Genomic DNA, 15555 nt, shown 5'->3' on the forward strand with positions numbered 1-15555 from the left:
GAACAAACTAAAACTTGAATGTAATAAATAACCTGCATGTGTTCTACGACTGTTATTACTGTGGAAGAGGGGGAAGAGATTATTCAGTTTAAATTGGTAATTCAGTTCTGTTAAACTGAAGAATTCTTGTTCTGCCCTTTTCCCGCCTCCACCCCCCCATTTATGCAAAAATAAAACATGATAATTCATGGGTTACACTTCAAGGAAACCATTTAACACCACACTTTTTTGTATTTGACTCACATTGTGACATTCTGTATAAACTTTCATTATCCAGTTGATTATTGATTTGGATACAGATGCTAATTTCTGAAAATGTGAAAACAGAACCTGAGTGACCAGTAAGGCAAGTGAGACTTGAGCTGAAAATTTTGGGTTTGGTTTAGCATAATGCAGTCTATCATACCTAGCAGAAAAATCTTACCTAAGGGAAATGAGAAATTTATGTATTGATCACGATAATTATATATAAGAGCATGCGCTTTTCAGGTAACGTTTATTATTCATGCACCACATTAAACCAAAGAGAACTGTATTCTGAACTGCAGCCAACTTTGGTGAACACTCCTGGACAGAGTTTAGTTACTTGGAGATGATATTCACATTACTGTAGACTACAAACATCTCAATTTAGTGAGTTGTTGTTCCTCACCTTCTGCCACTGAATTCATGTATGTCTGAAATGTAATTGGCTCCAAAGTTTTAACTTGTCGCAAGCAGAAATTAGTTTTTCATGTTTTGTTTCTTTTTTACTGAAAATCTTTCCATTGAAATATAATTTGTTTGAAATATAATTTGTTTCCCCGTTCTGTTTTCTAGGACTAGGAAAGATAGTTTGGAAAGTGAAAGCTCTGCTGCTATTGTTCCTCATGAATTGATCCGCACCAGGCAGCTGGAGAGTGTACATCTTAAATTCAACCAGGAATCTGGAACTCTTATTCCACTGTCACTGAGGTGAACAGTTATTGAGTTTTATGAAAAAACTGAAATCCAGAAAGTGTGTGAATCCTATTTGAACGAGTAATGAGCAGGATCAAAGGGAATATCTGAAATAAACAAAAGTAGTAAAATATAAAACTCCAACAACAAAGTGTGATAGAACATTTGTTCTCAATATCGTGCTGAGGTTCAAACAAGGTATTTTCCCACAGGCCGGGAAAATCTAATTCCTATTTGTCGAGTAACTAAGCAAAGATTTTCCAATCTATGTGAACTCAGACAAGGTATGTTGCATAGGGACAGTCCAGCAACATAAAAGGGAAAATAAATGGCATTTGCAAGGAATAGGTGGGGGAAAAAAAATCAAGTTTGAGCCCTGGAAGTACATAGCAGAAAATCATCTGAGAAAGATCAAAGTTTCAGCTATATGGTCCTTTCACACAGCTCCCAACACATTAATGTTCTTTCTCTGTTTGCTGCCAATTGACTGGTTTTGCATTTCCAGAGTTTTCAATATTTTCTTTTACAGCCTAGTAATTAGGCTAATATACTACTTCATGAAGCACACTAATGCATTTTGTCTTTCAATGAAGCGATAAGAGAATCCTTTTAATTAGTCTTAGCACGTCCTGTTATATAATGGATTGTTGGTGTTACTGCTACTCTTTCACAGAATATTAATAGTGGTGTAAACCTATTTTTAAAAAAGTACACTAATACAATTGGCTGATAATCACTGGATGACCAATTTAACTTTATTTCTATCACTTGGAGAGGAGCGAGAGACATGGTAATTAGGAATAATTACAAAGAGGTAAGCTTCATTTTAATTCAGATTTCATTTTGAAATGCAAGAATTATAAGGATTGAAATCATGCAGGTTAATATAATAAGGGAACTTCGTTATGAGATTAGTTTCTTCTCTATTTTAACAAAAGTGTTAACAATTTGATATAATGTTTGTCTGACATTTTGTGGCACAGTCTTGCTTCATTGGATTTTATTGGGATTTTCATAATACTTACATGCAAGTCATAATGCCACAAAATCCATGAAAGTTCTGCTCTTCTGGGTATCCGTTGACCCAAGACATTGCTGTACTCTGCTTTTATCCCAAAATTGAGTTAGAATTTTAATAGCTATGCATGCTGTTACGATCCCAGCTGTTGTTAATGCTGGACAAGTCAGATCCCAGAATGAAACCTGACTTGGTCGATCCTAACTGTGTTTTGCTTTAGAAAACTAGTGGAGGTCAATTTCTGAACACAAGAAATCTTCCAATGTGCTTTTAGCATAAAGAATAAAACATTTTTTTTAAACAAGAGAAATGAACTAAGTTACACTAGACAAAAGATTGGAAAGATTTCAATACAAATAATGAAAAATAATTCAATCTCTCACTGTTCCTTTTATCCCAGCCTGACCGACCCAAAATCCCCAGTGAAGATTTACGACTATCTCAACACCAAGGCTTGGGCTGGCTCCGTTTCAAACCATTTTCTTTTGGCGGACTTCTGAACATCCATGAGATGCTCTTCCTCAATTGGTATCTCTTCCCGAGACACCCAAAAACCATACTCTGAGTCACCATTATTTTAACTTCAAAGCAAACAAATTAGTTTCCTAAACAGTTCCACAGCAGTCTGCAGGATTTCTTCCTAAAGAATTTTACACTTTCTGCCTGCACTCTCTGATTTCCACATACTGACTGACTGAACTGCCCTTCTCTCTTTTCCTGTGTGTCTGGACACCTGTTACTAGGCAACAGCACAGTTTTTCTACTTTATGCTTTTGTTTTTACTTCACAAAGTGTGTTAGTAAGAGGGTCTGGGCCTCTGTGATCGGGACGCCACTGATCTCTCGCTACACAGGTGTTTCGGCAAACGGAGCTCCGCTGTGTACAAAACGGGGCTACGTGTGGCCTTGGCTGCGTGTTCTCCACTGAGGCCGCTTATTTAATATAAGTGCCGTTTTATAGCCATGTGTTTCTCGCCGCTTCAAGTGCCAGGAAACATGCGGCTAAACACGTTCACTATGGGACTTTGTTCCCATTTAGTTGAATCGCGCCCAAAATGTTTTACTATAATATAATACTCCTGCACCCCACCTATATCTTCACAAATGTACACAGATTTTTAAGGATAACACAAGTTACAAAATATATCTTATACTTTATCAGCAAGTACACAGTCCCTATAAACCATCAGGCCAAATGCGGTCAGACGCACCCCATTCTGAAACTAAGTGTCAGACACCACCCAATACGGCTTCTGTGGATTTCTCATCAAATCCCCCTCCCCCAGATGCTTCTCACACTGTGAGCCAAATGGTCTCACTGGATCTCTGATTTCCAGATGAGTGTTTCTAAACTTCACTCTCAAAAAGACAGGTCTTAGATTCTTCTTTCAAACGATGCTTTCTTTTAGATGCTTTATCACGGATCCACTTCCAGGATTTCAGTCTCTCCTGTCGGTATTCTTCTGCCCTGGATTGCCACATGCATTCAAGCTTCCACAGAACACCACTGCTTCATAGGCAATACTAAGGTCACCAACTTTAGGATTACTTCAGATGTCTGGCTTCTCGCTAGCTAACGTCACCGGGACTGCGCCTTTCAGCTCTTTCTTTAACTGGGAGTCTTTTTGTGCCCCTTTCTTTAACTTCAAGGAACAGTACCTTGTTAAATTTCCAGTTCCTTTTGTCCCTTTCACTTCAGTCTTCTTGGGACTTCTCTTTTATTCCCTGATTGCTAGAACTACTGCTCTCTAGCTCCTGGGACTTGCTTTCATCTCATTACTCTAATGTTCTGCCTCTGCTTCCAGAAGTGTCTGTGAGATCTTCCTCTCCAGTTACCTGGTTCCAACTGCCTTCAGTCCAGCCTAAACAAAACTCAAAAGGTTTTTCTAACATGAAGTGGCCCCTGGTTGCTCAGCCACAGCCTAATCATTCTTTAAGCTCTGTTTGTTTTCACGCCGTGAACCCATTTCGATGTAGACATAATTTGAAATTAAACCATAACCCCTCTACATGTAAATCCCTTTGTTTAACATCTAACTACAGTTTTAGCCCTTTCTTACCCAGCAGCAGACAATTAAACTCATCTAAATATATACCTTATTTCTAACATCCAACAATACAAATATAGATTACTTTAAACTGCCTGTGTCCTGACAAAATGCATGTATACATCTAGACCCCAGACTTGCTGGCAGCCAACTCTCAAAAAGACTCTAAATGAAACTAGATCCAGGTTTCACCTTTTTTTAAAATTTGGAGTACCCAATTATTTTTTCCCAATTAAGGGACAATTTAGCATGGCCAATCCACCTAACCTGCACATCTTTTGGGTTGTGGGGGTGAAACCCACGCAGACACGGGGAGAATGTGCAAACTCCACATGGACAATGACCCAGGGCTGGGATTTGAACCCGGGTCCTCAGCGCCGTAGTCCCAGTGCTAACCACTGCGCCACCGTGCTGCCCTCTGATTTCACCTTTCTTAACATACAGATATGAAATATAAATTAAACTTACATGTTGTTCCTAACAATGCCTAACAATATATTGTTTTCAGATTTAAGTGTTGAATTCCGTCCTATCTGGAAAGTAATTCCAGTTTTTTTTAAATTAAAATTCCGGCAAGTTCAAACAAATTGCACTGTAGCAATGTTTAGGTTAACTGTTCTGTAGTTTCTCAGCTCACTATACTATGATGTTGAAAGTTCTAGCATCATACTGTAATAAAGGTACTCAAACATCAAATACCTTTCTCACTGCAATACAAACACACACAGTTTTATTTAAAATGAATATTTTGCCATGGCATCCAGTTGTTCCTTCTGTTTTTAATTTTAAATTTTATCTTTTCTCTACCTAATATTCCCAACTACAGGAAGCAAAATGTTCAATCATTTAACTTCCTGGTTTACTTCTAATTCCCACTCACCCCTTGGAGATGGAAGAAGTTTTTCTTTTTAAAAGGTTTTTTTTGGATGGAGGTTGGCCTTTAATGTAAAGGTTGAGCAGGGAGGTCTGCTATCTGTTCATTTGTCATTGGCTCCCAATGCCTGACAGCTCATCCACAGAATTCAAAAGAATTAATGCAGAGACCTGTTTTCCAGTCTGGAGGAAAATAGGTCAGTGTGTTTGTGTGAATGCTCAGCAGTTGTTTGAACTTAGGAAACTTATCTATTTGAAAACAACGTAATGTTATAAGAAATATGCTTGTTCTTTTAGAGGTAGATTGTTACATGGAAGGCACTTTACTTACAAAAGCATCACAGGAGATACGGCAATCACATTTGTTTCTACTGGCGTTGAAGGTGCATTTGCTACAGAGGAACACCCATATGCAGCTCATGGTCCATGGCTACAGGTGAGTATCTGCTTTTATTGCCTTGACTTCATTTTGCTCAGCATTGTATGGGCAACTGATTCACCAATTGCTAGCATACTTGAAGCACCAAAGAGCGAAATTTATATCTCTTTGAAAAGGTAACAACCATCAACCATGTTCTTAATTATGTTTTTAGCAAGCACAATGGTAAGGAATATTGAAGTTAGGAATCTTAAAATCTATAGACCCACCTCAAAAGTTTTCTAAAATTATTTGCTTTGTATATTTCTGAAGGGACATTCTAAGACCAGTTCTTGTACCTATATTCCCCTTACACCAAAATGCTGCTGTTTTTTATTGTATTTTATTGTGTTCCAAGTGGCTCGATTTAAGCAAGTGATATATTGTGACCAACAAAGCAATGTTTAATTACAAATAAAAAGGTCTTCACATCATATTTTTACAGTCCTAACCTTCTGCCCTATGATTCCCGGCTTGGGTCACTGTCTGTGAGGAGTCTGCACGTTCTCCCCGTGTCTGCGTGGGTTTCCTCTCCGGTTTCCTCCCACAATCCAAAGACGTGCTGGTTAGGTGGATTGGCCATGCTAAATTGCCCTTCGTGTCCAATAAAAAAGGTTAGGAGAGGTTATTGGGTTACGGGGATAGGGTGGAAGTGAGGGCTTAAGTGGGTCGGTGCAGACTCGATGGGCCGAATGGCATCCTGCACTGTATGTTCTATGAGGCAGCACCTAAGGTACAACTACATATTCTGACCGTTGTGAGGGATTCTATTGTTTTGGATTTTGTCTTGTGTTTTCAGGATGATGCTGAGGATTACAACTCCCATCATGTCTCTGGCTCCAGTGCAAGTGCAGGGTGCTGCAGGGAAACATAGGAATTAGCAGGAGTGGACCACATGGTCTATCAACCCTGCTCCGCCATTCAATATGATCATGACTGACCTTGGTCTTCAACTCCATTTTCCCACATGCTCTCCATATCCCTTAATTCCCTGAGAGACCAAAATCTTTTCTATCCCAGCCATAAAAGTATTCAGCGATGGTGCATCCACAACCCTCTGGGATAGCGAATGCCAAAGATTCGCAACCCTTTGAGTGAAGAAATTTCTCTTTGTCTCATTCCTAAATCATATGCTCCTTATCCTGAGACTGCGCTCCAATGTTTTGGATCAGACTTGTCTAGCCCGGGACCTGCGAAGCCCCTCTGTTTGGCTTCCTGAGTGATTGCTGAAAATGTCAGTAAGAAGGGTCAGTGAGGTTGAAGATATCTGCCATGGTCTGCACCTCCAATCACAGCCTGCTTCGCTTCCCACATTTGAAGCTGAAAGTCAAGCAGTCTTTGGTAGTGGCGCAACTGGGAGGCAGGAACTGTGCCATAGACAGTAGTGCAGTCTGGCACATACTGTCAGACAGTGATTTGAGAGGCTGGGAGTTGAGCATTGGTTGGGGAAGTTTGAGCTAGAGTTCAATTGTCTGACAACACACTGCAGGCAGAAGCAAGAAGGCTTCCATGCTCAGTTGGAGCCACTGATGAAGGAAATTAAAGGCTACATTCTCAAAGGAGAGGAACTGAAATCTCTCGTGAGGAGATAAGAGTTTAACGGATTTTTGTCACTCACGGTGGTCACTGATGCCTGGGTGGGTTACTGAGAAAATGTGTGGGATGTGCCGTGGTTGTGTCTGCCATTTAATATGCAATTTGTGCTGCGTTCTACCATAGTTTTCCTGTTAATTCATATTTACCTTATGTTAGTCCTGGGTGTTAGCGTATAAGATGGATAGTATTGACTTTGTTTTGTGGACTTTGGATAGTTAAAATTCTTTGTTTGTGTACAAACAAGGACTTTTGTGGTTTTATCCTTTAATAAAGGGCAGCACGGTAGCATTGTGGATAGCACAATTGCTTCACAGCTCCAGGGTCCCAGGTTCGATTCCGGCTTGGGTCACTGTCTGTGCGGAGTCTGCACATCCTCCCCGTGTGTGCGTGGGTTTCCTCCGGGTGCTCCGGTTTCCTCCCACAGTCCAAAGATGTGCAGGTTAGGTGGATTGGCCATGATAAATTGCCCTTAGTGTCCAAAATTGCCCTTAATGTTGGGTGGGGTTACTGGGTTATGGGGATAGGGTGGAGGTATTGACCTTGGGTAGGGTGCTCTTTCCAAGAGCCGGTGCAGACTCGATGGGCCGAATGGCCTCCTTCTGCACTGTAAATTCTATGATAAACACCTGTGATTTCAAATTCTGTACACTTTACAAAAAAGATTACTGGTCCCTAACTGATTTGTAATGATGTGTTTGTAGGAACTTGTTCATTTCCATTTTTTACAACAAAATTTTATTACTTGATTCTAAACAACTCATTTCATTAGAAATTGATTACGGAATGAGATCATTAAGGTCATTGCAGCTGTGCCAGTGGTAATGATCAGCCTTGATGCTCTTCCTTTCTATATTCTTCCTTAATAAATTAAAATAATTTTCCTTTTGAATTAGTGTCTGCCTCAGTGTATACTCATGTCAAAAAATGTTTTTTGTTCCTAACCTCCCCTGTAATCATCTAGTGTTAATTAGTGTTGAGGCAGAAGCAATAACAATTTAAAGATGACAAGGAGAGTGCGCACACTTCCAATGGGTAGAGATGAAAAATTGGGAGTATGCCCTCTGGGCTATTTGTGCTCATAAAGGTTAGTTCAAGAACAAATGAGCTTCCTGGGATTAGGTTCCCTGTGCTAAATCTCTTAGCTGGTAATAGTACAATATAATGGACTTGCTTATTCTATTTCATACACATCCAAAGTAAATTGCATCTGCTGTGTTTCTGCTCGTTTCATTAGTTAGGATTGTCCACGAAAGACAGTTCAGTTTAATACCATGCCCCAGCTTTTACTCCACAACCTGATTGAGGCGTAGAAGATTATGAGAGGCATGGACAGGGTGGATAGGGAGCAGCTGTTCCCCTTAGTTGAAGGGTTAGTTACGAGGGGATACAAGTTCAAAATGAGGGTTGGGAGGTTTAGGGGGGATTTGAGGAAAACCTTTTTTACCCAGCGAGTGGTGACGATCTGGAATGCACTGCCTGGGAGGGTGGTAGAGGCCGGATGCCTCACTTTAAAAAAGTATCTGGATGAGCACAGATCCTTGTGGTACACCACTCGTAACTGGACTCCAGTCTGAACATTTCCCATCAACCACCATCCTCTGTCTTCCAGCTAGCCAATTTCTGATGCAAACTGCTAAATCACCCTGAATCCCATGCCTCCGTATTTTCTGCAGTAGCCTACTGTGGAGAACCTTATCAAACGCTTTACTGAAATCCATATACACCACATCAACTGCTTTACCCTCATCCACCTGTTTGGTCACCTTCTCAAAGAACTCAATAAGGTTTGTGAGGCACGACCTACCCTTCACAAAACCGTGTTGACTATCTCTAATCAAATTATCCCTTTCCAGATGATTATACATCCTATCTCTTATAAACCTTTCCAAGATTTTGCCCATAACAGAAGTAAGGCTCATTGGTCTATAGTTACCGGGGTTGTCTCTACTCCCATTCTTGAACAAGGGGACAACATTTGCTATCCTCCAGTCTTCTGGCACTATTCCTGTAGACAAAGATGACTTAAAGATCAAAGCCAAAGGCTCAGCAATCTCCTCCCTAGCTTCCCAGAGAATCCTAAGATAAATCCCATCCAGCCCAGGGACTTATCTATTTTCACAGTTTCCAGAATTGCTAACACCACCTCCTTATGAACCTCAAGCCCTTCCCGTAACAGCCTCCCCGAACAGGCGCTGGAATGTGGCGACTAGGGGCTTTTCACAGTAACTTCATTTGAAGCCTACTTGTGACGAGCGATTTTCATTTTTATTTTCATTTCATGTCTAGTCTAGTAGCCTGAATCTCAGTATTCTCCTCGACAACATTGTCTTTTTCCTGTGTGAATACTGACGAAAAATATTCATTTAGCACCTCTCCTATCTCCTTGGACTCCACGCACAACTTCCCACTACTGTCCTTGATTGGCCCTCCTCTTACCCTAGTCATTCTTTTATTCCTGACATATCTATAGAAAACTTTAGGGTTATCCTTGATCCTACCTGCCAAAGACTTCCCATGTCCGCTCTTAGCTCTCTCTTTAGGTCCTTCCCAGCTAACTTGTAACACTCGAGCGCCCTAACTGAACCTTCATGTCTCATCTTTCCATAAGCCTCCTTCTTCCTCTTGACAAGTGTTTCGACTGCTTTAGTAAACCACGGTTCTCTTGCTCGACCACTTCCTCCCTGCCTGACAGGTACACACTTATCAAGGACACACTATAGCTGCTCCTTGAACAAGCTCCACATTTCCATTGTGCCCATTCCCTGCAGTTTTCCTCTCCATCCAATGCATCCTAAGTCTTGCCTCATCGCATCATAGTGGGCAGCACGGTAGCATTGTGGTTAGCACAATTGCTTCACAGCTCCAGGGTCCCAGGTTCGATTCCCGGCTTGGGTCACTGTCTGTGCGGAGTCTGCACGTTCTCCCCGTGTGTGCGTGGGCTTCCTCCAGGTGCTCCGGTCTCCTCCCACAGTCCAAAGATGTGCAGGTTAGGTTCATTGGCCATGCTAAATTGTCCTTAGTGTCCAAAATTGCCCTTAGTGTTGGGTGGGGTTACTGGGTAATGGGGATAGGGTGGAGGTGTGGGTTTGAGTAGGGTGCTCTTTCCAAGAGCTGGTGCAGACTCGATGGGCCGAATGGCCTCCTTCAACACTGTAAATTCTATGATAATTGCCTTTCCCCCAGATATAACTCTTGCCCTGCGGTATATACCTATCCATTTCCATCACTAATGTAAACGTAATCTAATTGTGGTCACTATCACCAAAGTGCTCACCTACCTCCAAATCTAACACCTGTCCTGGTTCATTACCCAGTACCCAAATCCAATATTGCCTCGCCTCTCGTTGGCCTATCTAAATACTGTGTCAGGAAACCCTCCTGCACACATTGGACAAAAACGGACCCATCTAAAGTACTCGAACTATAGCGTTTCCAGTCAATATTTGGAAAGTTAAAGTCCCCCATAACAATTACCCTGTTGCTTTCACTCCTGTCCAGAATCATCTTTGCAATCCTTTCCTCTACATCTCTGGAGCTTTTCGGAGGCCTATAGAAAACCCCTAACAGGGTGACCTCTCCTTTCCTGTTTCTAACCTCAGCCCATACTACCTCAGTAGACGAGTCCTCATCAAACGTCCTTTCTGCCACCGTAATCTAGTCCTTGACTAACAATGCCACCCCTCCCCCTCTTTTACCACCTTCCCTGAGCTTACTGAAATATCTAAATCCCAGCACCTGCAACAACCATTCCTGCCCCTGCTCTATCCATGTCTCCGAAATGGCCACAACATAGAAGTCCCAGGTACCAACCCATGCCGCAAGTTCACCCACCTTATTCCGGATGCTCCTGGCATTGAAGAAGACACACTTTAAACCACCTTCCTGCCTGCGGCATGGGTTGGTACCTGGGACTTCGATGTTGTGGCCATTTCTGAGACATGGATAGAGCAGGGACAGGAATGTTTGGCAGGTGCCGGGATTTAGGTATTTTAGTAAGCTCCTGCAACTTTGAAACCTTACTCATGACTTCACTACTCTCAACCTCCTCTATACTGGAGCTACAATTCAGGTTCCCAATCCCCTGCTGAACTAGTTTAAACCCTCCCGAAGAGCACTAGCAACTTTCCCCCCCAGGATATTGGTACCCCTCTGGTCCAGGTGTAGATCATCCCGTTTGTAGAGGTCCCTCCGACCCCAGAATTAGCCCCAATTATTCAGAAATCTGAAACCCTCCCGCCTGCACCATCCCTGTAGCCACGTGTTCAACTCCTCTTGCTCCCTATTCCTCGCCTCGCTAGCACGTGGCACGGGTAACAACCCAGAGATAATAACTCTGTCCTAGATCTAAATTTCCACCCTAGCTCCCTGAATTCCTGCCTTACATTCCTATCCCTTTTCCTACCTATGTTTTTGGTACCTATGTGGACCACGACTTGGGGCTGCTCCCCCTCCCCCTTAAGGATCCCGAAAACACGATCCGAGACATCACACACCCTGGCACCTGGGAGGCAACACACCAACCGCAAATCTCTCGTTCCCACAAAATCTCCTATCTATCCCCCTAACTATGGAGTCTCCAATGACTAATGCTCTACTCCTCTCCCCCCCTTCCCTTCTGAGCAACAGGGACAGACTCTGTGCCAGAGACCTGTACCCCATGGCTTACCCCTGGAAAGTCCCCCCCACCCCCCAACAGTACCCAAAGCGGTATATACTTGTTACTAAGGTGAACGACCACAGGGGATCCCTGTACTGACTGCTTCCTCCCAGCCCCTCTCACTGTCACCCATCTATCTTTATTCTTCGGAGTAACTACATCCCTGAAGCTTCTATCTATGACCACCTCTGCCTCCCGAATGATCCAAAGTTCATCCAGCTCCAGTTCCCTAACGTGGTTTCTGAGGAGCTGGAGATGGGTGCACTTCCCACAGATGAAATCAGCAGGGACACTGACGGCGTCCCTCACCTCAAACATTCTGCAGGAGGAACATTGCACTACCTTGCCTGCCATCCCCTCTAGATAAAAAAGAAAGAAAGAGCTTACCTGTTATCCACTCCCCTTCTCAGCAAGCACTCACTCAGCAACCTCTGCGCCCCACACGATAACACCCTCGAGCCTTCCTCTTGATCTTTACAGCGGTTGGTTTTTTTTGGTTCGAGGAGTGGGTAGGGAGGGAAACACTGAAGAAGTGTTTCGGGTTTAAGTGTCACTTGACAACAGCTCCTCCACAAACCACCTTCAAGTTAGGGTGACCACAACGGACATATGCAAATTTCCCCCGCAGCAGCCAACAGCAGCTCCGCTCTACTGCCCTCTGCTGGATCTTAACAACCCTCTACATGAAGCAGTTTCTCATTTCCCTTCCAGTACTTCTGCCAATTATTAAAGTCTGTCATCTCTGATTATCGACCTACTTGCCACAGGAAATAGAGTAAGTAGGGAGAAAATGTCAAAAAAGTCATAATTTGGAATATCTGTATTTGCTCCCTTAACCTTCTTTGTTCTGTGGGAAATTCTCCAATCTTTGTACTTTTTAAAAAGCATTTTATTCAAACTTGTATCAAAGTATGTTACCGCAAATAAACACCCTGGGAAACATTCTTCCCAGCAATCAACTATACAGTTTGTACAGATCTTCCTCCTTTTTCCAACCCCCCCCCCCCCCGCGCGCGCGACAAACAGCTCCTCAAACACGGTCACAAACATCTCCCACCTTTTCTCAAACTCACCTGCTGATACTTTATCTTCTCTAACCGCAGGAAGTCGTACACGTCACCCAACCATGCTGCTACCCCTGGTGGAGATGCCGATCGCCACTCCAGTAAAATTCGTCGGTGTGCAATCAGAGAGGCGAAGGCCAAGACATCGGCCTTCCTCCTCTCCATGAGCTCCGGCTTCTCTGAAACCCCAAATATCGCCACCAAAGGGTCCGAGTCCGCTCCCTCCTCCACTATCCTATCTAAGACCGCGAACACTCCCGCCCAGAATCTTCCCAATTTTTCACCTCCAAAGATGTACGCATGATTCGTTGGACCCCGCTCACACCTCTCACACTCATCTGCTACCCCCTGAAAGAACCCATTCATTCTCGCCCGAGTCATATGCACCCTGTGCACCACCTTAAACTGTATCAGGCTCATCCTTGCACAAGAGGAGGTCCCGTTTACCCTTCGCAGTGCCTCACTCCATACTCCCCAATTGACCTCCATTCCCAACTCTGCTTCCCATTTCTCCTTAATCTTCACCACCTGCTCGCCTCCCTGCTCCCCCAGCCACTTATATATATCCCCAATTCTTCCCTCCCCTTCCACATCCGGAAGCAGCAGTCGCTCCAGCAGGGTGCATCCCGGCAATCTGGGGAACCCTTTCCAGACCTTTCGTGCAAAGTCCCTAACCTGTAGATACCTGAACTCACTACCCCTCGGCAGCTCTACCCTCTCCCTTAGCTCCTCCAGACTGTCGAACCCTTCCTCCAAATACAAATCCCTCACCTTCCACCTCCTGTATACACTATCTCTCTACTTTTTTTAATAACTTTTTTTTTAAATTTAGAGTACCCAATAATTTTTTTTCTAATTGAGGGGCAATTTAACGTGGCCAATCCACGTACCCTGCACATCTTTGGGTTATGGGGGTGAAACCCACGCAGGCACGGGAAGAATGTGCAAACTCCACACGGACAGTGACTCAGGGCCGTGATTCAAACCCGGGTCCTCTAGACACTGTGCCATGTGCCGCCCCAATCAATCTCTGTACTTATCTAAACTCCCATATCCTTTGTATCATCCTGGTAAACATCCCCTGAACCCACTCCAGGATCTTGACAGCTTCCTTAAAGTTGTCACCCAGAGTTGGAACAATAGTCTATCTGAGGCCGAATCTGTGATTTGTTAAAACGTTTAGCAGGACTGCTTTGTTTTTGTATTTATGAAGCCATATGCTTTCTTACCTGCTTCTCATCAAGGATTTGTGAATATCTGTCCACTCAAAATAGGATAATTGAGAATGAACTGCCTCTCAATGTTGTTTCTTCTGAAGTAGTCCATTTCATACACATCCAAAGTAAATTCCATCTGCTGTACTTCTGCTCGTTTCATTAGTTAGGATTGTCCACGCAATCCGCCACATTTTTTTGCAGCAACTGAGGCAGCCCCATTGCCGGTGGCAGGATCTTCTGGCACCACCATTGTCAACGGGGTTTCCCTTGAATGTCCCCCTCGTCACTGGAAAACCTGCGGTGAGTGTGCACCTTCTGCAAAGATCCCCCAGCGTGAATGGTTGGAAAATTCCAGCCTATGTATCTGAAATAGATTTTTTTTTAAAGTTTCTTGTTATTCCGTAATTCAGATAACTTAGAACTTCAAATAAGGTTTTACAGCATCTGTTATATTACAACTGTACTTAAATGGTCCTGTAAAACAAATGCATTTTTATGGAGTGGAGAACATTAGCTCCCAGTGAATAATTTGCTCTCCTACTGCAGGCATTAAACATAGGAACAGGAGTAGGCCATTCAGCCTCTTGAGCCTGTCCCGCCATTCAATAAGATTATGGCTGATCTGTGACCTAACTCCATATACCTGCTTTTGGCCCATATCCCTTAATATCTTTGCTTAACAAAAGCCTATCTATCTCTGATTTAAAATTAACAATCAAACTAGCTTCAACTGCTGTTTGTGGGAGAGAATTCCAAACCTCTACCACCCTTTGAGTGAAGAAGTGCTTCCTAACATCTCTCCTGGACGATTTTTCCCTACATTTTAGGCTATGCCCCTTAGTTTTAGAATCTCCAACCAGTACTTAACCAGACTGGGGCTGTTTAGCATAGAGCTAAATCGCTGGCTTTGAAAGCAGACAGAGACAGGCCATCAGCACGGTTCGATTCCCGTAACAGCCTCCCCGAACAGGCGCCGGAATGTGGCGACTCGGGGCTTTTCACAGTAACTTCATTTGAAGCCTACTTGTGACAATAAGCGATTTTCATTTTCATTTCAGTGGTTTATCTTTATCTACCCTGTCTTTCCTTGTAAATATCTTGAATACTTTGATCACATCAGCGCTTAACCTTCTAAATTCTAGGGAAAACAGATCTAATTTGAGTAATTTCTCATCATAACTCAACCCATGTAATCCAGGTATAATTTTTGTAAACCTACGTTGCACTCCCACCAAGGCCAAAATATCCGTCCTGCAGTGTGGTGCCTAGAACTGCTCACAGTACTCCATGGGCTCTAACCAAGGTTTTGAATAGCTGCAGCTTAACCCCTATGCCTTTATACTCCAATCCTCTAGATAGAACATAGAACATAGAAAATACAGCACAGAACAGGCCCTTCGGCCCACGATGTTGTGCCGAACCTTTGTCCTAGATTAATCATAGATTATCATTGAATTTACAGTGCAGAAGGAGGCCATTCGGCCCTTTGAGTCTGCACCGGCTCTTGGAAAGAGCACCCTACCCAAACTCAACACCTTCACCCAACACCAAGGGCAATTTGGACATTAAGGGCAATTTATCATTGGCCAATTCACCTAACCTGCACATCTTTGGATTGTGGGAGAAAACCGGAGCACCCGGAGGAAACCCACGCAGACACGGGGAGGACGTGCAGACTCCGCACAGTCAGTGACCCAAGCCGGAATCGAACCTGGGACCCTGGAGC

At 43.3% G+C, this 15555-nt stretch overlaps 1 protein-coding gene across 2 annotated transcripts in view; it reads left to right on the forward strand.

Moving 5' to 3' along the window:
• The window catches only part of sufu (suppressor of fused homolog (Drosophila)), a 174358-nt gene that overhangs the window by 126188 nt on the left and 32615 nt on the right, over nt 1-15555 (forward strand). For both annotated transcript variants that reach the window (XM_072479578.1, XM_072479577.1), the window contains 2 exons: nt 820-954; nt 5175-5313. In XM_072479578.1, coding sequence (XP_072335679.1) covers nt 820-954; nt 5175-5313 — 274 coding nt within the window. The remainder of the gene's footprint in view (nt 1-819; nt 955-5174; nt 5314-15555) is intronic.

The sequence above is a fragment of the Scyliorhinus torazame genome, chromosome 16 (assembly GCF_047496885.1).
Source record: "Scyliorhinus torazame isolate Kashiwa2021f chromosome 16, sScyTor2.1, whole genome shotgun sequence".
Classification (NCBI taxonomy): domain Eukaryota; kingdom Metazoa; phylum Chordata; class Chondrichthyes; order Carcharhiniformes; family Scyliorhinidae; genus Scyliorhinus; species Scyliorhinus torazame.